Below are 25,289 nucleotides of genomic sequence, written 5' to 3'. Positions count from 1 at the left end.
ATCAAGTTACCCTAGTTTTAAGATTAACTGCTTTTGAAAGAGTTAAACCTCTAATTACGTAATACACGGGTAGAATAAAGCGTTGTCAGATAACCTCGAGATGAATTAATAATAACAAATTATTGCTCAGTAAAGAGTGAAGATACACGTGGAAAGACTTGGCCCATACTTTGAAGGGCCAGCCCCTTTTTCTTGATATCAAATGAAAGGTCTCATAAATATAAACTTATTCTTATACTCATTAGCTCACAAGTGTTCAGAAATTGTTAACTATTCTGGAGATATCTGAACAATTTTTATAGCTCACCCTTTAACTCCTTACTGGGGCCATTGTCCAAAAATTTTAAAGCAGCATATTGATAAGCTTATCAATCTAGGTACGTTTCCTCTATATTGCTTTTCAAATATTTCTCCCTTTTAAAAAATAAATGAACAAAGCTTTGGACTTTTGACCCCTTGGAACCCTAATTGAGTAACATGATATGATTTATATGTGGTGCTGTGTGGATCAATAGCTGTACAATAAACATTTTGCTTCTACATGTATAATCAATTAACAAATTTTTGCTCAGTAAATATTTAAAAGTAAAAGGCCCCTAATTTAAAGGACCAGTCTCTTTTTTCTTGATATCAAATGGAAGGCCATGTACCTACATGTCTGAACAAAATATTTACACATTCATAGATACTACAGAAAATGTGAGAGAAGTTCGTAAACAATGTCAAATACAGGGGGTAGGGGTGGGGTGGAACATCCAAACCAGTCTAGACTGTGCATGCATTGCCACTCAGGTTTTGGAAAGAAGTTTGCAATTTGTATTCCTCCAAATTAAACAAGATTCTAAAGGTGCGATTTTTAAAATTTTAAATTAATAGTTCATTTATTTAAAAATTTATTTTTCTCATTTTCCTTTAAATTGTTCATTTTGTTCTTATTTGTTTGCTTTATTTAACCGTAGGATGTGATTAGTCCATAGTATGACTTTACACTTTCTTTCTCTTTTATTTTTTGACCATTTTGTGGATGGCATCAATTTAGTCCTAGATTGCTTACATTATAATAAAGGTGTTTAAACCAACCAAGAGTTATTTCAGTACTGCGGTATATCAAATCACTTCCACACGAGTAACAGCATAACAAAACACTGATTATAGGCAACATAAATATTTAATGACATATGGTATATCCATATTAATAATAGAATTTTCCAAGCACTAGTAAAATAGTAGCACTTGTCAAAATAGCGGTTTCCATGACAACTGTCACATCTGGTCGCACCCTGCCTCGTTTTGAGGTTGATGGGCGTGTCCGTCATTAAGAACACTTTACATGTGTTACAGACAATTACCACAGAAACCATTGTACGATTCCCTGCCGCTGAAAGCTGAAACACCTGACCCCCAAATCTCCAATGTTACTACATCTCATAGCAAAATTATTACAGTACAGAAAACCCAGCACAAATGGATATAAAAATGTACACAATTCTGTAAACATTATTAAAACAGAAAATGAAAAAGTAAATCTCGTGCATTGCATGGGGGAGAAATATTATCTAAAAATCAAAAATGCATGATTGAACAATGCGAGTCTTAGGAAAAATTAAACTTAACGACAAAGTAATTCTTACACCAAAAGCCAAAAAAAATAGTATGGAAGAGGTATGGAGAATATCAAATGTCTTTTCATGATGAATGCATGTACATACTCATATCACACAAAAAATTGATAAAGTTTTCCAAAGAAAAAGACGAGTATACTCATTTTCCAAATAAAAATCAGTCTGAAAACAAAAAAATTCAATCTGAAATGAGTTATTCTTCTTCAAATCCAGATAACAGAGAGTTTGTTAGTTAACTTCCTAAAGTTTATCTTTGTCTGATGAAGTCAGCGTTTTAGAAGATGATTGTATGAATTTTTGGCTGGATTTCAAAGTTCGTGTTGGGGGTGGTTACAGTTTGCTCTGGGGGTGAGGGTTACAGCTTACTGGTCCAGCGGCAGGGTCTAACCTCAGCAGCCCGCCTGCTGCATGTCCATGCCGCTCCTCTTGGTCACATTCATTGTAGTAAATGTCTGCAAAACAAACACAAACATCATTGAGATAGCCACATCCTAGAGGGACCTGATTTATTACAAAAAAATTAAAGGGAAAATAATGAAAGTAAAAGAGAGGGAGTTCATAGCATTCCCAATGCTCCAACAGTACTTGACAATGCTACACATAATGAATGGCAATGTAACGGTAATCTATATATACAAACCAGACATCACCGAGATGTTCTTAAGAACCCTGCATTTAAAATAATGAAAGAAAATAGTGAGCAAGCTCATAAACCCCATGCCCTCGCGTTACCTGACAATGCTACAATGAACGGCAGGGTATGCAATAGATACACAAAATAATTTTAATAAAGGGACATAATTTACTCCCAGGAAAACAATCAAATTTGATTTCTCTGTGAATTGGCAGACTGACTAATGGACTGATATAAAATCATAATATACTGTTAAACTGGATAATCAAGCTGGTAGTTAAGTAAATGTGTTTTTTTTAGACAAACAATAAGCATAGGTATCAAATAAGTAGTTGCAGGACTTACCACTCTAAAGTTTGAATTTTTGTTACCGTGCATGCAGGGGAATTTTACGCAATTTTAAGCTCAGCACGTAACTAGTGTAAATTTCCCCAACACTTAAGTAACCACTTCTCCTACAGTATTTTCCACAAACTTGGTGTGTGGAAAAAAAATTTGTATTTTAATTTATCATAACCTTTTGATACTATAAGCATGTCTTCTCTTATTACTACGAAAAAATTTATATATTCGCCATAACCCCTGACCTCTGAGCAAGTGGGGTGGATCCCGATGGTAGCATCAAAATCAGCCTTGGTGGCTCCCAGTCTCATTGCCACAGCATAACCCTGAGTGATCTCCCCTGCATTAGGGCCCAACACATGGAGCCCTATCACCTTCTCCTGCAAAACACACACAGGCCATCTTTTATGGGTTTTTGCATCAGAACAAATATTTCATCTTAATAGACAATAAACTCATTTGTAACTGGAATGTTCAGATATTTGACAGCAGACAATCTCCTCTTGATCTTTTTTTTTTTTTTTTACATCACAATAAATTTTAGCAAAGTGGGGAAAAGACTCATAAGAAATTAGCATGCTCAGTAACTTTTCCCCCCTAAATCGTTATCACTCTATACATGGCTACAATTTTTATCAAAAGTACCGATATGAACAACAGCTTTGTGACAAATGAAAAAAAAAAAAGAAAACCATAGCACATCTACCATTCTGATAACAAATTTTTAGATGCCAAAATAATAATTATATGTCTGCTCAAAACATTATATAATTATAATAATTATAATAATTATTGCTGTTTTTTTTTTAGGTCAATACGATTATTTACATGTAGCTTTCTGAGAAGAACAATATTCAGCTTGCCGAAGGAGAGGTGAATACTTTACTTTGAGGGCAGCTAAATCATCGTATTGATTAAAAAACAACAGCAAAAATTATTTATTTATATGATTCTGCCACGAATCTTTACAGACATATCTCATTGAGTGTTATCAAGCAAAGATTTTAGTTTGAAGCCATAGCCAAACAAATTGAGAAACGTGATATTTCATTGGACAATCTATTTTTAGTCCAATGTAGAGAAATTCAAATGTTCTATTGACCTCCTAGGTCATGTGCAGGTGAATATAGTGTTTCATTTTTTTTAAAGATTGTTGGATATCAGACAGTCAGAGAGCTAGGAATTAATTAATCATATAATAATATGGCTTGTCATGGCAAATTAAATTTAGAACAATTCATTGACTATTGATGGCATTAAATTAATGAATTGAATATTCAATAAGTACCTTAGCAAACAAAAATGTTGATAATGATTGAAGAGTGTACCTTTTCGGGGATCAGACAGATGAGCTTTGCATAGCAGGAGTTTTCTGGACGTTTGGCCACTGTCCACTCTAGCGGCCAGAAGTTTGTGTGGTAAACCTACAAACAGGGATCAAGTCCAATGAAACACATGAAAATATGAAACTTATTTACACACCAAAACTAAACATATGTAAAACATTCCTTTAGCAGGGAAAATTTTATGCAAACTCATAAGGACATACAATTGATTCTATAGCCTTACAATGGCAAGTGGCAAATTTCTCCCAATTTTAACCCTTACCCTCAGCAAAACTACCTATTATATCACAGAAGTTTAACTTTCCTTCAAGTGAACACTTTAAAAATGTATAAGGTTCTCTCATTACAACCAACTGAACCATTATATCTCCTTTCATAACCTTTATCCATGTTACAGTACTCTTCACTCCCATTATCAAGACAGCCAACAATTTGTTGCAGAGCAAGGCACAGAGGCCACCATAGAACAATTCAACAAGAAACAATAATTTCCCCCTATTAAATCCACTACGGTAACTGTACATTCCCAATTAAACGCAAGGAACTATTATTGTGAGGAAATCCCTTTGCTGATTTTAAAAGTCTCTCTTATATTCTGAGAGTCAAGAACTATAAGAAATTAATATAAAAGTATTGCATTCACAATTAAATATCTCGTGATTTGATACTAAAAGGTAGAATAGCAGAATTAAGTACTCAAATAAAATAAGGAATCTACAGTTAGCCAGTAAGCCTTTCAGGGTAGGATCACAAAATTAAGAACTCGTGTAAAAAACGAATTTAGAGTTAGCTTTACTAAGCCTATCAAAGTAGAATCTCTGAATTAAGAACTCACGTAAAATAAAGAATCTACAGTTAGCCTTTCTAAGCCTATCACTTGCAATTACCAAATTTTTATATCATAACCAAGCCTCGAGTTTTATTGGACCAAACTTTTACAATGACCAAGCTTATGTTGGACGAAGTACTGACCTCTAGTTTGTCCTCACCAAACTTCTTGATGGCGTCTTCTTCGGAGTAACCTATACAGCCGTACTCCAGGGGAGTGAAGACCGTCGTGGGAACATTGATGTAATCCGTCTGGATAAAAAGATTGAAATCGTAATCATCTAAGAATTTAATTTCACCATAACACTCCTTTATATCAATACATAATTTAATTCAGAACAGTTTTTGACTAAATTCATGAAAATGAAATCTTTTAGGTAATTCATGAAGAAGTAAAATGATCATCGAGAAATAGCCAGTTGTCTGTGAATTACATCAAATTCATTAACTCTGCACATCTAGTGGAAGAGGAAGAACACTGTACAGTATATAACATAAACTTTTATTTGCTAAGACTTGATTATTGGGATGACTAGTAATAAAATGGTTAGCTGCTACAAATTTTTACAATATCAGTGTAGGATTAAAATCTTTAACAAATTAAAGCATGTTTAAACTGGCCAGGTGGAGAAATATCCACTACAAGGTTCTTACAATCCTAGCAAATTCTTTCCCGATGCAAATAAAGTTCCTTTACTGTACATGCTAGAGAAATTAGCCACATACACTTTATCTAAAAACTTCACACGACCCTCGCAAAAATTTTTAGCGAAAGGAACAAAAGAGGGCTACCAGTATTTACTGGAGAATATAGCCACATACCCTTTCCTTTCCGAGTCCGTACAATCTGTTGGCTAACAGTCTCCCAGCCTGTATAGCCACCGGGGTCAGCTCGGGCTTGCCCTCACAGATGTCGCCAATGGCGTAAATGTTCGACACATTTGTACTCTCTTCTTCATCCACTGGAATAAATCCACTTCTGTGAAGGGGAAGAAAGGTCCAATTATTTATACAAAAAACAAAATCCTTGATACATTCATAATTTAGCAACAAATATGTAACTTAAAGATAATTTTTTTCTGGAGATCTTTGGTAATCTAAATTTTGTTAATGAAGCTATGCAGTTTGAAGACTGTATATTCATGTACGACTAGTATATTCTATTTCATGCCATTAAATCTGAAGACACTGTCTTAATCATTTCTTGAGACTTCAGACCAACACGTTTTCTTTATAATGCTGCATTGCTTCCAGAATCCACCCTGTGTGACCTAGATTTGTAACTCTGACCTATATTTAGCATGAACCTTCTAACATCTTCGATAAACTATGATATGCAGTGTTCCTTTCCCCATGCCCATTGAATCCCTAAGAAATCCAGAATACAGAGACAATACATTGATCAGAACAAACAGAATGAAGGAGACCCACTCATGCATGACTGGTCACTTACTTGTTGGTCTTGACGCCCACTTTGTCCAGGCCAATACTTGAGGTACACGGATCCCGTCCTATTGCAAATATCACCTGTAAAAGACTCCAGCAGTTAGAACTCATCCTATAAAATGTTATTCATTCATCCATCCATACCCTTTCCAATTTTTTTTTTTTGTTTTTTTTTTAAAGCAAATCTAGACTGGGACAGATTATTTTTTATTATTTAGTTGAGTAAAAGTATGTCACTTATATATCAGAGAGTCTTTTTTGAGATGAATTTGCCGGACCTTAACAATGTCACATGATTATATATATAAGTTGGAGACAATTTTAACGATGTACCGTGTACATGGTTAGACAATTAAGTACATGTATAATTATATATTAAAGATTCCATATCAGATGATGAATATAAAATGAAATACCAAGTAAAACAAAGCTCCTTCATAAACCTAGCAAGAGAAAAATATAAAGAGTAATATCCACATTAACATGAAGTGTTTTAAATAGGTCGCTACACTAAACTAATCATAGATAAATTCAGACACTGTACGTTGTCTTATTTTTATGTACATGTGGTCACAATGCTTAGCTAACTGAAGACCACGATACTCACAGTGTTAAATTCGTCAGTGAACTCCATTCCATCGTCGTATTTCCCAGTCACACGGTATTTCCCGGGCTGACCGTCCTCAAGCTTTTCAATCTGTGAACAAGATCAGCAGAAATTATTAACAATCCAACTACTAATACAAAAACCATACTCCTGGAATCATCACACTTCTTCAATCCAACCACTGATACAACATCAATACGCCAGGAACATTCACCTTTCTTCAATTCAATACAAGTACACATTGATAGGAGCTTTTTTAATATGCCATAAATTAAACAATTATTAACAGGTTCCAAGCACTACTGTATGCTGAAATCATTGCAAAGGTGTATAAATCCTTACAGGGGCATGGTTACAATTTGAGCTTTAAGTTAGGTATTTAAAATGGATAGTCAAAATTTTAATGTCAGTTGTCAATTTTATAGATGGGACACAAAACATCACATTTTCCTTGTGCTGCAAATCTGTAACTCTGTCAGTTTATAATCATACACTTATTAGAACTTAAATCATAAGCAAGATACTAAGCTCACATTTCTTTGTTTGTCTGTCTCATGTTTATCTTAGATTTTTAGATCTTCATTTTTATCATGAAAACAACAAAACAGTTTTGTGTGTGCGTTACTGCTTACTATGTTTTAGATTTGATATTTTTTATTCAGCAACTTGCAAAGCAAAGCACCAGCCCTGCATGGTTACATAACAAAGAGTTGTGTGCTTTTAATCTCACTTATAACTTGACAATACATTTTTAAACTGAGGCTGTTCTTTGGAAATGCTTTAATTAGCTTAACATTATAGACATTATAAATGCTAAATTCATAATTAGAAAATTCTCAGCTTAAATCGTGACCATGTCCCTGTGTTGTTCTTTATACACATATTTTAGCAATGACAACATCACTAAACAGTACCCTTTTTCAACAATGGATCACTAGCTGTTTTACAGCAGTGATTAAATTAAACATCTAAACAAAGCAGTGAGTGGTCAGTCACCTTTGTGGGGACACAAGGTCGGATGAACTTGACCCCCTCCACCTCCATGTAGTCCCCGATCTTCTCGGCCATCTGCTGGTCGAACCCCCGGAGTAAGATCGAGCGGACCATGACGGTCACATTCAGCCCAAGGGCGTGGAGGAATCCCCCGCATTCCAAGGAGACGTAGGACGCCCCCACCAACAGGGTCTTACCCGGGCAGTACGGCAGAGAAAACAGGTCATCACTAGCAAAAAATGGCAATCAATTAGTATAAATCATAGACAATATGGCAGGAATCCCAACAGGTTGTAACCAGCAAAAAACAATAATCATTATACGGGTATACATATCATAGACAATAAGGCCGAGAGAACAAGTCGCCATCAGAAAATCAGTAAGAACATTCCAAAGATCAACAAAAAACACAGCTTAATATCTATTCTTTAATTTCAATGCTTTGACAATGTGACCTGTACTTATAAAAAATCCAGAGCTATGATTATCCTAGTATTTCTTATTCAAGATTAATTGATTCTTAAAACACCTAACTCAGTGGGCCTACTTTTTTAAATTTTGGGCATCCTGCTACTGTGGTTTATTTTAAATTCATAACTCTTAAACTTCTAAAGCTTAGTGGACACACATTGTACATAATAGATAACTTTATAATCATCAGCTTTCTCACCAGAGTTGGGGTCAATTACTTTGAAAAGTAATTAATTACTTTCAAATACATTGACAATTTTATCAATTACTTGCAATTACAATTACATTGATTTTTTAAAATGTAATTAATTACTCTCAATTACTTTGATAAATGTAATTAATTACATTTCAAATACTTTAGTTTTATTTCTTTAAATCTTGAGAACTTATACATATATTAACAGCATTAAGATATACAGAGCTTTATGTACGGTTATGTTTTTAAAGGTTGTATACTTCAGTTCAGATCAGATTTCTTGAAAATTTCTAGAAAAAACTTCTTTTACATTAAATTCATTAAGTACCATTGAGTTCATTTTTGGTTCTGAAAAATATTTTCTCTATAGTGAATTAATTTTTAATCACATATTAAAACTATGTTTTTTCAGAAAGTACAACTTTCGACAGTACAGCATATCAGTATATAAATAATAATTACTATAATTCACAAGAATGAGATATTTTGACACCCTTAAGTCTAAAATCAATGGGGATTCTTGGGTATTAGAGGAGTTCACACCTCCACAAAGTTAGATCTTTACCTATTGCCCTGGGCAGTGTGTTATGCTGTATAAACATATGAAACATTATGGGACATTTAATTATTGTATAAACAAAAGTCCATGCCAAACATGTATAAAATCTATTTATCATTATAAGACCCCTTTTTTATATTTTAAACTTGGAAAAAAAGTAATTGAGATGTAATTGAAAAGTAATTGAAAATACACAATATTTTTGGAATGTATTTAAATACATTCAATTACTTGTAATTGAAGACAGACTCAATTACAAATTACTTTCAATTACTTTGAAAAATGTAATTAATTACACTCAATTACAAATACTTTTTTCAATTACCCCATCCCTGTTTCTCACCTGGTAATTCCGTACTCCTTGGCCCCGGGAATGTCAGGGTACCGGGGTCTCTCTCCCATAGCCAGGACAAAATGATTGGCTGTCTTCTTGATCTCCTGACCCTTCTTGTTGAAAGCCTGAAACACACAACACAATCCCTATCAATAAACAGCCTGCACAGTCTTCACCAGTACATACTCATAGGGACAAACAGTGATGTTTAAAGGGGGATAATTTTCATGGAATGTCTAACATTGACTGGTGGGGGCCTTATTTTGACAACATTTTATTTCAGTGCAGACAGACAAATATTTTCAAGTGTAAAAAATAATGTCCACATTCCTGCAAAAAGAAAGTCATGGGTAAGGGGGACCAATAGAATAAATGAATATCTGCCCCCCTCGGTCCCTCTCCTACTCCCACTTGAAATGAGATGATGGGGCCCATCTATAACAGTTAAATTGTGGAGACCAAGAGACAAGTGGTTGTTCTTACCTTTACAGTGTGTTCATCCACAAACTCTGCGTAAGCGTTGTGATAATCCACTTTTTTATCCCTCAGCTGAACTCTGTAGCCCCAGTTCAGGGAGCCAATGTAATCCTACAAAAACAAAGCATACTAGTACAACAAACCAATCCATTTCTTCTATGCACAAAATCTTGATACAAGAGGCATTTAGTTTTGACATCAAACGGATAATTTGTGGGGTCAATTTTCGTGGATTGTGGGTTTTTTGCTAATTTGTGGAGATGTTAATTCATGGATGCTTAGATTTTCAGTTTCAGTAAGAAAACTAGCTCTTTCAAAATTGTTTTCATTGAGGATGTAAATACAATTCTGCCTGCATGGCTGCAGCTATCTTTTTTTTAATTCGCATTATTTAATTTTTTCCAGTACAAAAGTCTTTAAATAGTACACAATGACCAATATATTATACAGTTCTGCTTGTTTTAAGTGATGACTACAAGTCATCAGTTCTATATCCACAAATAGGGAATGGGGGTTTTGTGTCCATTCTATATCAGGGCCAGGGAAGGGGCCACGCATACTGCCGAATAATGACGCAATGCACATATGGTGCGTTGCGCCAAGCGGCGCGCCACACAATCATATCGCAGAATATGCAAACGCATCATTTTGTAGTTTGTGATTTTATCGTAGTCGGCGTTTTCAATTATCTTCAATGGAATTGAGTTCAGAATGGAATGATCGAAACGTCATTTGATCGTATACATGTACATACCACCGGCAATAAATCTAACTTAAGTTTTGACTTCCTCATGGACATTAAACATTGGTATCTATGCAGTTCCCTCCGGTTTGTTTTTATTAGGCTTGCACCATAGACATAAATAACATAAATAACCTTATTTATGTCTCTGGCTTGCACAGATGCACTCACTTTGCCCTTCACACTGCAAGTTGTGAACGAGTGTTTTTCCAGCAAAACCGTATTCTTACCAAGCAGAGAAATTCTTTGGTACCCAAAATATCGGCTTCTTCGAGTTCGGTTAAACAAAGAAGAAAATCTTGATTTATATAGTAATGTTTTTAAAAAAATGGAATTCTATGAAAAAGCATATTATCTCTGTTCAGTGACAAACATCCAAACACATTTTTGTTTTGGATTTAATTACATAAATTTTATTGTCAAAGATGCATGTGATGACTGTATTGTCGTAATCTGATAGTATTTCCAGTTATGTATGACAGTTAATTTAAGAAATGGCCCACCATATTTTTTTTTCTCGGCCCCATAAATTTCAAAATGGCCCCATCATTTTATTAAGCTTGGGGTCATTGGCCCAACCAGTCGTTTGTCCTTCCCAGGCACTGCTATATCCACAAATGTACAAATGTGGATAGTGGGTTTTGTGTCTATTCTGTACCTACAAATGTGACAATTGAATAGACACAATACCCATGGCTTGTGAAGATTCTCTCAGGGTCAAAATTTTTTTTCTTCATATTTCTGGTTTAGGTAGAGATGATATTTATGTGTAGGGTGACGGTGACTACGACCAGGTACGCCCTCTCACCTGTATAGCATCCTTCATTGTGGTCCAGTTGTGTTGCACTGTGGGAAGATAAAGAGAAAAATGATTAATTTGTGAGTCAGATGCAATAGCAAATAAATTTTATAGACATGCACAAACAAAAACTTGGCTTATTTAGGAAGAGAAAAGGCAGAGGGTGACAGAGAAATAGGAAGAAGAAGAGAAACATTGCCCCCCAACCCCCTCCCTCTTTCTCAAAATTAACTGCCACCCATGTTGTAATCCTCGAGCTTGTATAACTGAGCCATTGCTTATATTGAAGCACATTTAACATACTTTTTCTAGATGCAGTGTGTAATTTTATCCCATTCCCTTATTTTATTTTATTTATGTCAAAAGGATAAAGTGATCGCAGTATTCATTAGTAAACAAGAACTTACCTTTTTCTGGAACCTCCCAACCGAAATTCTTGGCATCACTCAACCCATGGCCTACAAATACAGAGTGAAACCAAATGACATAGGAATTCTACTACAGAATGGATTTAAGTGTTACTTAAGACTAAGTATTTTATGAATGATCTTGTGTGAAGATTTCATTGACTCGTCATTTTCTCTGCGAATATAGTAAAATGGTAATATATTTTTGTTATTCTTAATATAAACAATCTTTTATTCTAGAGTCAAAGATGTAAATGTTATTACATCAATAAAAAATGCAATTTTTTTTTTTTCAGTCCCACCTGCACTGAATTTAAGCATATTATTTTGATAATTTTACCAGAGTTTTAGAAAAAACTAATTTCATGCCTTACTGAATAAAGCTGAAAAAAAACCTTTCCATTTGGGTTAAAAATTTCATATTTTCTAGGGAAATTAAGGCAAAGAAACAATGGATTGCATTTAAAGATAACAAAAGGCATTTTGTTAAATAGAAGCAGGAACAGGCATAATTTCTTAACTTGTCAGCACAATCAGGACCTCGGAAATTAATTATCATTTTACCTTACCATGGTAAGCCTACTGCTATAAAATAAAATCAAAACAACTTTGTTTGAATGTTCAGTATGTATGTCCAAATAGAAAGAATAAACTTTGTCCCACCTCAAATTATTTTACAATAGAAATGGTATCATAAACTTTGTAAATACCAGCACATTGAACCTAACCATTAATTTTGTTTGGCCTAATAACATGTTGGTCTAGATATGATGATCAATTATTCACTTAGTCCTAAAGCATGGAGACATTGTCCAAGTTTACCTACAATAAGAAAGAAAACTTTCTAAAATAATCCTTACCCAGTATGGCGGCCTGGTGCATCAGTTTCTTTGGAATACAGCCTACATTCACACATGTGCCTCCCAAACCTACATAGAGAAGAGAAGCATGTAAATCAGTGAAAACATTGTTCCTCTTCATCAACTATTATTACTATTTATACATAATAAATAATGGAAATATAGTAAAACATGGTTCTAGCGAACATGCTTATAATGAATTGATGGATACAGTGAAGTGATTTTTATTCCCTGTGACTTTATTAAATACTGTAAAATTGACAGATGAAACGAATTGTTCTTACACAGAAGCAAAATTTCCTGTCCCTGGCAATTCATCAGAAGCATGTGTTACTGTATATACACATGATACAGGTGAAATGAAAAGCATGTAAACCACTTAAACAATTAAGCACATTTTCCCTGCAAAATTTAATCTGCATAACTTAAAAAGAAAAACCTATTAAACAGTAGTTAATTCTGTGTTACCTACTACAGGTACTAGGGAAACATTAACAGCTACATGTAGGTCAATTTTATAAAAAAAAAAATTTGGCACGAGATATCAATTTTCCCCTCACACAAGAATCCCGTTATGTGTTTGTACTCAACCAGGGATATGCATGCACCACAAAGCTAGCACCAAGTTGTCTTAAATGGTTCATACTGAACACCCACACACCACCATCCAAAACTCACGTACTTTACAAAAATAGCCAAGACATACCCCAGGTGGTTCCAATGGGAGTAGGCTTCACAAAGTCAAAGACGGCTACTTTCTTTCCGAGACCCGCTGCTTCCTGAAAAACAATTGACGATTCTCACAGTATGTCTTTGATTGATTTTTGACAGCTATCAATCTAAATAGAAATGTGAACTCATTTTACATCTCTCGAGACTTTCTTAATTTGAAAGAGTAATTGAAGCAAAAATGCCACCTAGCAGGGTTTGAAATTAACAGTCACCCACTTGCCATTTGTGACTAAGTTTTCGTGTGGGCGATTTGAAAGTGCAATTCCAGGGGCCCACATGGCGATTAAACAATTCCTAATGCCAACACATCTTTTTTCCAAATTTGTCCGAATGTTTCGTATTTTCATTTAGGTTGATCACTCAGACGTTTATCTTTACCTATCTTCACTGTGAAGCCTAAATGTCTTGATTACTTTCACATGGTTGTCTCTAAGACCCGGGAGGCGGGGAATTCCTCCGCCTATAATGCCTTAATTACCCGGCTATTATTGCATTTCAACACAATGTAGCTATAGCAAGACCCCCAGACCCCCCTTCTATTTTTTCATTTCTTCCTTCTACTTCAATTTTTAGAGACAACCCTGCTTTCAAAGCATCTAACTGATTTCGGCATTGTTATAATATTTCAATTTATGACAATAGTTGTATGATCAGCCAGCCAAAAGAAAAGGATTTTTATTTGTAATAGGAGATGGATTAACCAATACAGATGTAAAGGAACAACAAGACATGTGGTTGATTCAGCAGACTTGAGTTATGAATTTTAGTAAATGAAGTGTTTGAAAATTTTAACAAAAATCGAAATTCAATATGAATGAAGATATATGTAGTTACAATGGCATGTTATTAAATGAGATAAAAAAAACTCTTTTTTTTTTTTTTTTTATCCTTTTTAAATTAAAAGTGTGGGCAACTAAATTTTGATGTGGGCCCCTGGAATGATGAAGTTTAGTAGCCCACATGGCTAGCAAAAAAATCAAGTTAGTTTAAAACCCTGCCTACCTAAGCATCCTCTAAATACAGTATTGAATTGAAGTACTAAATATTAATATTTAAGTCAATAAATTTAATGTACATCACCAAAATAACAATCCTACTAGCTGTGGTATGTTATCACTGATTTTTAGTTACCTTTGAGGCAGCCAACCCTCCGGATCCACCACCTATAACAATTAGATCGTAGTCGTAAGTTCCCATGTTCAACATCTGCTGGAGTCGGCCTTCTTTATGTGCCTTTAGAGTGTCATCACAGCCTCCTTAAAAAACAATCATTAAAAACAATCATTAAAAACAATCAATAAAATCGTTCCTGTCAAAGCACCTGCACATTACATTCAACGTAATTAAAGACTTAATTAAATCTACTGTGAATACTACTGGATTGTCCCTAAATGAACTTCTTAACTAAATCTTAAGACAGCTCTAAAGGATGCAAATTTAGTTTAATTCCATCTCAATGATCAGGTAAGTCACAGAGAAAATTTAATTCAAAATTGACGATATTACCCGGTATTTATATGTATCATGATCTTAAAAATTTGACCACAAGTTTTAGAATATAATTTTCCGTGCAGCCATACCTGAATTAAGTCACTAAAATAAACTTATAGATTATCTGTGTGAGAAAGAAAAGGCTGATTATCAACATTGTAGCTCAACAAAATCAATATCAATTTCCTTTAATTCCAACATCATCATGATCATATTGTATCTGATTTTTAATATCATGCTGGGATATTTTTCTCATGTTTATTCTCATCACCTTCAAATTTCCGTGCATACAGTTGGAGGCATAATAGGTTTACCAGATTATCTGGGCAATTCTTCAAATTCTACTGAAAAATTGGTGCTTTTTATTTGGGATGAAAACTTTAAAGTATAATTGTAAAAAAAAAAAAATAATTCTCATTAATATTCATAAAAAATTGAAATCAAGATTAATTCAATCTAAAACCTAATCCATTAAAACAATTATTCCAAAGAGCACAGACCAGCAAAATAAACACTCAAAGGAATATTTAGATAGAAGAAAATATCAATAAATCAATTCAAACTCACCACAGAAAAAACACATCATGTTCTGTCAATCCAACAAAAATTAAGAAAAACAAATTAGCTCGTTGTTTCACTATTAAAACAACATTTTTCAACAGAGTGTATTTCTTGGTTCACTATTCATTCTTAGGACATATGTACTTCATAAGGACCCAACTGGATCTCCATAACATAAACCTCTACCACAAGCAGTGCTCAGCCATCACAGACTCTCCCTCAAACGGAATGGAGCTCTAGTTCTGTGACTGCATTCCTCCAGGAAAATGACAATATCCTGTGTTGGGATGACTGCAGTGAATTGAATCGTGGACGCTGTTCTCAGAGTTGAAGACGCTGAGTGATTAATTACCCAGTATAAAACACCTCAAGTTCACCTGTACGCAGGTAACACAGGTAACTCAGGTCCAGATTCAGCCATGTTAAATTAAGGATTCCAATCAATGCCTTGTAACTCAATGACAACTGGAAATCATGGATAAGGTCCACAATTAACTTGGCAAGAAAAATGTATTACCCTAATTTCCCCTTTCAACCACAACATGCTGTTCTGGGATTCCTCGTTCGACCAAAACGAACATCACCTGTGTTACATCTCGACAGGTAAGTGTATATTGTGAAACCTTAATACATCTTACACACCACCTGCTGACGCGGTACCAACTGTTTTACCATGCACTCAAGACTTTGCAAACAGTACATCACTTTCCACTTCAATTTCACAGAAATAAAGCCACTAAAATTGCAAAAACTACAATGCACTATCAATTTTCTCTTGTTACTGCAGATTCAACAGGCACAGGCACTGACTCCAACAAACAATGGTGAACATGAACTTATGTACTAATGATGTGAAAAGACAGTTCTATCAAGTCCCTTTGATGTGTCACATTGCCCACAATGTTGGTCTAATGAGTACGAGAGTCTGACCTCATGCTATGACACTTTCATCACAAAATGGTTAGCCAATCCAGTTTTCAGATTCAATGTTTTGAACTGAATCAATGATTCAATCTCCGAGAGACTATCAAATTTGTCACAGTGTACCCCGATTACGTTTAACAAGGAGGGGTCTAGGCTCTGTTAACACATGTATCAAAGATCTCATCTGACCATCATAAATCACCAATTAAAATGGTGGCCAAAGCCTTAAATAAGCTACTGCTATTGTCTGGTTACGTCATTTCAAAACAGTAAGAGCTACTCAAGTGGTTTGTGCTGTTTTATGATGATAAACATTTATTAGTTTCAGCAATCTGACCAGATTCCGAGTACTGGTATATATATACAGTATAGAGTATATATACTGTACCAGTAACCAAGATTATTTTGATAATAAATTGATAAGTGTTGCATAGACACACGATATTACCAAAAACAGTTTGAAATCATAATATCTAAATTTATCTGAATCAAGTACACAGTCATGATGTAATTAAAGTACTGACCGGTAGTTATTGTTGATTTCATAGTGTTAACTTTCCTTGGCAGATATAGTGCCTGAGGTGATATATGGGCCAATAGGGGATTTTAAAAAGTGCATGATGGTGTTCCTATTGTGTACTACCACAGCCTGTGCTATCACTTCTGTATTTACAGAGATTGTGCTCATCACTGTGTATCAGCACAATCTGTGCTATAATTTCTGTATCTACAGACCTTGTGCTTATTACTGTGTATTAGCACAAACTGTGTCCTAGCTAACCTTTTGTGCTGTCTCTTCAGAATCTGTATCAACACTGTGCTGTCACCAATGTAAGGAGATAGACTGTGTGCTTGGACTTCTGTATTAGACTGTGAATCCTCAGACTATGCTCTTAGTTACAAGTCATTGAACCACGCTGTCACTTCTTCATCAGCAAGCTTAGCATGAGCTCCTAGCTGTCATTTATAATATCCTTATTCTATTCAATCATATCCCTCCAATAAATTTGTTTTTGCCCATAATAATTAAAGCTTTCGGTAACACACGTCATTTTCATGGATAGGGCTTCCACACTACAATTTGCTACTTGTGCAGAGGCCGTTAACATTTCTAGGAACACTGGAGAAATCATTGCACATTAATTGACTTCATTACAATAATAAAGCTTATTGAAGGTTTTATATTATTAATAAATTAACTTCTTTTTTTTTTTTACAGTTTTAAAGCATAGCAAGTTAAGCTGTGGGATTTGCATTTTGTATACTAGGGTTCGGAATGGGGGGGGGGGGGGGGGGGAGAGAGAGAGAGAGAGAGAGATTAAAATTTGGCATAAAACATTTACAAATTCAAATAATTATTCTTCATCAATTCTATAAAAATAATCTACTTTATTGATTTATCTTTAAATCATAATGTAATCATGGCTATGACCGTTAATAATATTATTTAAAAAATAATAAAACAACAGGCTTATTTTTCAGCTAGCATTGGCATAAATGGAGTCTTTAATGGACTAATGGATACATTTTGCAATAATGTTCACTTTCTTCTGAAATGAGAGACAGAAACTTAATCCTTAATGATGTGCTTCCATATTGATCCATATCAAATAGAATTCTTCTAAAGCCATCAGCAAGCTAACAAGTCACCAAAGGATGAAATAAAATTAAAAGCCAGTGCTTAGTAATGCGATGTAATGGCAACATTTTCTTTAATTACTTAAATAAAGACTGATTTGTTTCTTTCCGTGCAGGATAATTAATGTTTGTTTCATAAAATTGGTTGTCAATGTCCATTTTTTTTTCAATTGTAAGTGCAATTTTATCCTCGTAAGTAATTTTCTGTGTAATTTTACGAGCAAACATTTTTTTTTAACTTCTTATACATGCACTACCTTTGAAGTCACCATCTCTATTCAGATTCTGCTAAACAGTTTTCACATCATTTAAGCAAAGTCAGAGATGAGAACTAGCAAGAATATAAAACAGAAAGTTGTAACTTTGAAGGAGCATGTTAACACAAACTATTTACCTAGGAGAATCAGAGATGAATACTTAGTTCACAAAATATATTTACATCCATCAAGTATTAACATCCATCAAGTATGATTCCCTCTATTTCTTATGGAAATTGAATGTAATTCATAGCTCTGTCGAAATTGACAGAACTGAAATCTACACGCCCCATTTATCCATTGCATGGTCAAAACCTTCATGAATTTAGGAAAAATCAGACTTCATGAAATAATAATGATGATGTCAGACTCAATTTCCCATAGAAGACAATATGGCCATTTCTTTTTGCTATTTAACTTACTGATGTACATACACAATTAATTTTACTTCCTTTTTACAATCAATTTATTAATTTGTGAAACAAAAAATGTGAATATAAACAAAAACATGATTTCTTTTATGATTCATATCCCACATGAATGACCAAAGAAAGCAGTTCAAAAATTTAAATAAAACATCCAGTGATCATGGTGATACATAAATTAGACTGCATTATACATGTTATACCTTGTTACTTGGCAAAGTGCAGCGCGGACACATGCACCATGTAAAATTATTGATTTTTCATCGGTATTAGATTAAGTACATATGTTATAAATTACAGTTATAAATTACAGGTTAACTCTCTTTTTTCAAGCATAAATAAAGTGATGTAACAGTAAATAAATTTCCCAAGTTAGTAAACAGTTTAAAAAATGCCTGCAGATTTAAAATCCCCATCCCACTGAACACCCTTAAGAGATCACCGAAAATTCATGTTCCGTGTTTTAGAGAGAAGCTTTTTCAGTTTCAAAAGATCAACTTGGCACCTGCCCGGTTTCTTATTTGATTAGAAACTGTTAACAGGTTCATAAATTCATGAACATGTTTTCCCACAAGAATGTATATTTATTCATTAATCAATTCAATAAGTGCAGCAATATTCACGGAACAATTATCTATATTGAATAAAGCATGATTAATGTTTAAAAAAAAAACTGGCTTTTTTCCTCATAAAATTCTAATAAACTTATTATGCTTTTTCATACAATTATAACTCTGCCATAAATACCAGTAGCAAATCAGATCTTTGTGGAAACTCAACACTGCAATCTTATTAATAGATACTAAGTGTGTTATTTACTATTCTTAGTCAATTATTTGAACATTTCCAGTGCTCAGCCATTGACATTTCAATTCAATCTGAATATTCAACAGATATACAAGAATATCAATTCACTGTCTCCTCGGACATCAACGAAAATTAAACATGATTACCTCATACTGTGCTTCATTAATATTCATAGACATTATTTTTCATTAATTAAGTGAAAATTACATTTTCTTAATCAATACGTTATAATACATTATCAGAAATCACACTCTGATGATGATTTAATTTGGTGGATCAAATCAACCATAAAATCCAAGGATATTGGTATTCAACAAATATTGATAAAATCACGATAATCTAAATTTCAAACAGCGTCCAAAATAAAACAATTTCCTTTGATACGATCCAATTAACACTTACCTAGATGTTGTCCGGCCACAAACACATTCGGAACTGTTCGTTGACCAGTTATTTCCAGCAGGGCATTCTGGATTTCACTTCCATTGGCTGTCGGAGCAAATAAAGAAAAAAAAAAGTGCTGAATGCACAAATGTTTGAAATTTCACACAATTACTGCATGTTGTTCACGGGAGGACTTTCAAACCTCAGTGATACAACGAAAGAGAAAAAAAAAAGCATTGATTGCAACGTGATAAAGGGAAAGACAATTACATAGTCAAACATCCTACGGCAAGGTAGAATAAATTCCATGAAAACAAAAATCAATAACTTTCTTTTTACTAGGTCATTTCTTGGCTATATAACTATTGCTGGTAGAAATGTGTAAAGTTGACTTGAACACATCCTACACTAACCACTCCCTAACAAGCTGTCATTCTTATATTTGACTTAAATTATATACTCCATAAATGTTGTAAATTAATATCTAAAAAATGTAGGTTAACATGGTTAAAATGTCATTAGACCATGAACTGAATGTAACTATCCTTATTTGTGTACCTAAAACAACCATTAGACAAACTAAATATTGGGAGTGCCAACAGGATATATTGCATTATAAACTGTGCACCATCTGCTACATAAATAGATTCAAGAAATAACAAACATGTTTTATCCACTTCCTCAGTCCTGAAGAGTGCTTGTTGTATTTGGTTGTTATTGTTGATTTATCCCTTAATTTATTCGGGGGAGGGGGGTGAATTCAACCTTAGCCCTGCTTCCTCTTTACCCAATACTTCTTACATAGAAAAACATGAAACACAACCCATCAATTCTTGATTCAATTGAATTAAGAATTCAATTCGTTACTCGGAATTTAAGAAGCAAAACTTCAACTTTTTCATTATCATATTTTACAGGATACCATATAAGATATTGAACTTCAAAGGTCCACGGTTCACCATAGGTCAGCAATGCATATTCACAAATCTACTGTCTTTTATTTATCTAAAAAATTCTGTGCCAGCACAAAATTTGAAGATCAAGATAGGAAATAGAGTGCTAGCTATAAAACTTGTGCTTTTATACAAACAAAAACCTTTCTAGCTTTTATTACATGCTGTAACAACCAGAGTGATCTCAGTTTTTATGGGGTTTTCCATTACCTATTAAATTAGAATTTCCACACTAGGAAGGTCTCCACATGCAGTGCTGTGAATATGGGCTTTATCTACTTTCACTTTCACTTTCTTACCTTGCTGGTCCAGCTCCAACACCTCAAATTTGATCTGTGAAGATTGCAGCAAGTCTTTCACCTTAAGAGATTTGAAGAAAAAAAATCAACTGGTTGTTTTATAGTGTTATAATATATTGACATAAAAATATAAAGTTGCAAAGTCGCAAGACAACATATTGTCTCTCGATAAATGTGTAAATGACTTAGATCACAGCTCTTTTTACCTGAAGAGATTACTTTCTGTTTAGTGTTACAAATTTACATCATAAAAGTAGCTGCTATGATTAAAGGAAGAATAGCAAAACAACATGTATTCTCTATAGCTATACAAATTAATTGATTTATTTAATGCAATTTTTACTTACACATACAAAACTGAGAAATGGTCTTGTCAATATTTTGATCTAAAGCTTGAAGAAGTTCATCATATCTTCTCTCCTTTTGAACAATAAAATTAAATGTCGGATGGCTACAACAATGTTCTTTTTTTAATCTCATATCTCCATATAAGACTTAAACAATCCTGATCTCAGAAGTGGTTCCTGTCTGCTTATCAGTTCGTAATACCAGGAAGTGACTTCATGACTCATATGTTTCGTACATGTATGTGCTAATCACTATTTTATTAATAACTTTATTTATACATCATGTACATGATTTCATCCTAAATTAGTGTGTATCATTTCTTTGAAAAAAGAAATCCCTGAAAAATATAGGTGAACAACTTAAAATAATCTATCAGCTTGGGTAGAAAGCAAATACCCTTTAGACAGAGTTGTATACTGAAGACTGTTGAATCTCCATGTCATAAAATCTGCTGAATGTATAATTTTGTAAGAAAGATTGTCAAACGAAAATAATAAACGAACATGTTTAAGCATCACAGCCATTTTCTGAATATAGTACGCTTGGGTTTATGGACAACTGCAATGCACAAGTCTAACAAAGAGAATACGTGATCGAACCTAGAACCACAATATCACAAGTTCTGCCACTGAGCCACAATATCTGTCCCTGCCGAGTCCAGTCCTTTTTCAAGTTGACCAAATTAATACAAATCAACTTCAAATTAAAGCGATGTGTTATATACAATTGTTTTTAATTCATGAGATACTACTGAGAAAATACTGCAAGTGTTTAGGAAACCTGTATAAAGGAAGACCTTGAGAAGGCCTGGCTGAACAATCCAATTATACAGTTATGTGAGTGGAATGCCTGGCATTGGGACTGAAAGTGGTTCACAAGGTCTGACATCAATATACATGTATAACCTTGCCACAATTAAGTTGCAAGATACTGAAAAGTTGAGCATTCATATTAACCAATCCATCCCAATGGAATGTAGTAGGAAAGGAGGAATGAGTATATAAATACAATGAAAATATATGGTAGACAGGAACCCGGGACCCCTGCAACTCTAGTCAGGAGCTCTACCAGTTTCTGTTAGCTACTAAGCTGATATCCATGGTCCGTATAGCCCCCAACTACAGTAATAATAGCTTACTTATCCTACCTACATGCATTACTAATCCTAGCTGACCTTTTTACAGAATACACAGATGGATTGTGCACCATGTGCACTGTAGCTACATGTAGCTTACCTTTTAACAGAATAGACAGGTTGGCTATGTGATACTTACCTTTTCACAGAATGGACAGGTTGGCTATGTGATACTTACCTTTTCACAGAATGGACAGGTCAGCTGTGTACTGTAGCTTACCTTTTTACAGAATGGACAGGTGGTTTTGCTGAAGATCATCACTTTGTTGTTGGAGACATATTCACTGATCGTCTCTTTCAGCCCTCCATTACCAGATACTGGGGGCATTTTTCCACCTCTGCCCTCACTTCTATCCAAGTTCACTCGTTTAATCTTGTCCTTTGTGTGTAAATTCAATTAAACAATGAATATCAATATTTCTCGAATAGATTTACGGCATGTGAAGTCAATATATCTGACAACCGAACCCTTGTGAAGTCAATTCAAAATTTTCACTACATTAGAGCTATACTATCGTAACAGCCCAAAACAAGGGCAAAGGAAATTCGAATTAAGATGACACAATGAATTCAACAACAATTTATTTGGAAATTTACCGTTGATTACATGCTAAACTGTATATAAGAACGTGAGTTTCTTAACTAAGAAAGTAATATAAACAGATCTTTGTGAAACAGTTCAAAGAATAACGTTAGAACATTGTCAGTTGAACCGTTCACCCATTGTTGAACAATTTTGAATACTGAATATTCCTCGGGCCAATAAACGGGTGAAGTTTAATAAATAAGCCTGCTTATGTTTTCAAATTTTAGAGACAACATGTAACAATGGTTTCTTGTACCTTTACCTTATCACTCTAGTCACTACTACACTAGTCAGTACTTCCACACTGTAAATATCCCCGTATCACGATGAGACTTACCGCCAACCACGTGGTATAAGATTGACGTCATGCTTATTTTTAGATTTGATATAAAGGAAAATTTCGACAAGCAAAAAAAAAACCCTATTAGTAAATCCTAATCCTTGAAAAAAAGAGGTGCGTATGTGTGTGGGGTGGGGGGGGGGGGGGCGAAGTACCTGGACAACAGCTTTTAGAATCATATATACTATTTAAAGGGACTTGGACACGATTTGAGATCAAACATTTTATTTTTATTTTTTATGTATTAAATGGTTTACTGGTGCATTTTAAATGATTGACCAAAATATTGAATGTTAAAGTCAAGTTACAAGCGAGATACAGAGGTAAGAATTGATTGTTATGTAAACAAAGCTCGAGTCTTATCGTTGTTTACAAAAATGTAATGTAGAGAATTACCATGACATGGACAATATGACATGTAAAAAACAATTTAAACTAATTCAATATCTTCATAAATACTATTATCAATTAAAAAAAAGATACATTTAGGTGAAGCTTACACGAATATAACACATATGTAAAAAATGACAATATTCGAGCTTTGTTTACAAAACAAAGAATTATGAACTCTGTATCTTGCTTATAACTTGATATTTGACTTTCAAATTTTGACATAGCATTATAAACTTCTATATTTATCAGTATAAACATTGAAAATGGAAAAATAAATTTTCAAAAATTTTAAGTCAAATCGTGTCCAAGTCCCTTTAAACTGCAAGTATATTACTAAAATGATTTATTACCTAATCAAAGGGATTTTGTTGTTCTATTACAAATTAAATATTTGTGTCTATTTTGAACTGCCGGTCAATAGACTGCGATCTATTGGACCGCCGGTCAATAGACTGTGATCTATTGGACCGCCGGTCAATAGACTGTGATCTATTGCACCGCCAGTCAATAGACTGTGATTTATTGGACCGCTGGTCAATAGACTGTGATCTATTGGACCGCTGGTCAATAGACTGTTATCTATTGGACCGCCGGTCAATAGACTGTGATCTGTTGGACCGGCAACGTATATCAGAACGCGTGTATGTTATGATGTTAAATTCTTTTTCAGGGAATGTATATTCCTTTACATAGACGCTGTTTTTAGTACTTGGTGAAACCAAATTCAATGTTATCAAAATGGAGTATCAAATAATCAACAGTTTTAAAGCCTCATATAAGGTAAAAGACTAAATGCATGCAACAAGTTTGGTGCATGTAAAAGATAAAAAAAAATCTTAGTATATTGCATAATGGCATGAAAACCATCTGCAATATGCCACTTGTAAACCCGGAAAACTTAAAAAAGAATTAGGTAATAAAACAATTATTTAATGCTTGAAAAGTCAATAGACCAGAATATTTTCCCTTGGTGCAGGGAACAGCTCAGTATGATCTATTGCCCTCGGCCGTTGGCCTCGGGCAATAGATCATACTGAGCCTGTTCCCTGCACCAAGGGAAAAATATTCTGGTCTATTGACTGCTCAAGCATTAAATAATTGTATAATATCAACTTGAGAGATCTGTCATGTTGTAAATTAATTTACTGGGTGGGTGTAAATACAAAATTTACAATGACAGTTGTCATGTTGTAAATTTTGTATTTACACCCACCCAGTAAATTCCAAATTTACAACATGACAGATCAGACAAAATTGCATTGGTGAGGAAAATACAGTTTCATTCAATATATGCACTAAAATTCAAAAGTTGTTTTAAACTGAATTTTTAAACGTAATTCCTCTTTTTAAAAA

The 25,289-nt window shown here is 34.0% G+C and overlaps 1 protein-coding gene across 4 annotated transcripts; it reads right to left on the bottom strand.

Moving 5' to 3' along the window:
* Positions 1-1,149: 1,149 nt before the first annotated feature.
* On the bottom strand, positions 1,150-23,581 carry LOC128159457 (thioredoxin reductase 1, cytoplasmic-like). Of its 4 annotated transcripts, none has more exons than XM_052822567.1 (19): positions 23,466-23,581; positions 22,838-22,996; positions 21,135-21,195; positions 19,901-19,987; positions 14,527-14,651; positions 13,370-13,442; positions 12,664-12,732; positions 11,804-11,854; positions 11,406-11,443; positions 9,862-9,966; positions 9,388-9,503; positions 7,822-8,047; positions 6,826-6,915; positions 6,226-6,299; positions 5,595-5,751; positions 4,917-5,024; positions 3,927-4,022; positions 2,844-2,978; positions 1,150-2,074 (listed from the first exon to the last, which is right to left on the bottom strand). In XM_052822567.1, the coding sequence occupies exons 2-19, from the start codon at positions 22,943-22,945 to the stop codon at positions 2,012-2,014; spliced, it is 1,782 nt and encodes a 593-aa protein (XP_052678527.1). In that variant the 5' UTR covers positions 22,946-22,996; positions 23,466-23,581; the 3' UTR covers positions 1,150-2,011. The 4 variants fall into 4 exon arrangements, with proteins under 4 accessions (XP_052678527.1, XP_052678529.1, XP_052678528.1 ...); XM_052822569.1 differs by having other exon boundaries at positions 22,838-22,980; positions 23,466-23,560; XM_052822568.1 differs by having other exon boundaries at positions 23,460-23,553.
* Between the last annotated feature and the right edge of the window lie 1,708 nt (positions 23,582-25,289).

This window comes from Crassostrea angulata, chromosome 8 (assembly GCF_025612915.1).
Source record: "Crassostrea angulata isolate pt1a10 chromosome 8, ASM2561291v2, whole genome shotgun sequence".
NCBI classification, from domain to species: domain Eukaryota; kingdom Metazoa; phylum Mollusca; class Bivalvia; order Ostreida; family Ostreidae; genus Magallana; species Magallana angulata.
Note: the sequence above shows the minus strand (reverse complement) of the source record. Positions and strands in the feature narration are given on the sequence as shown.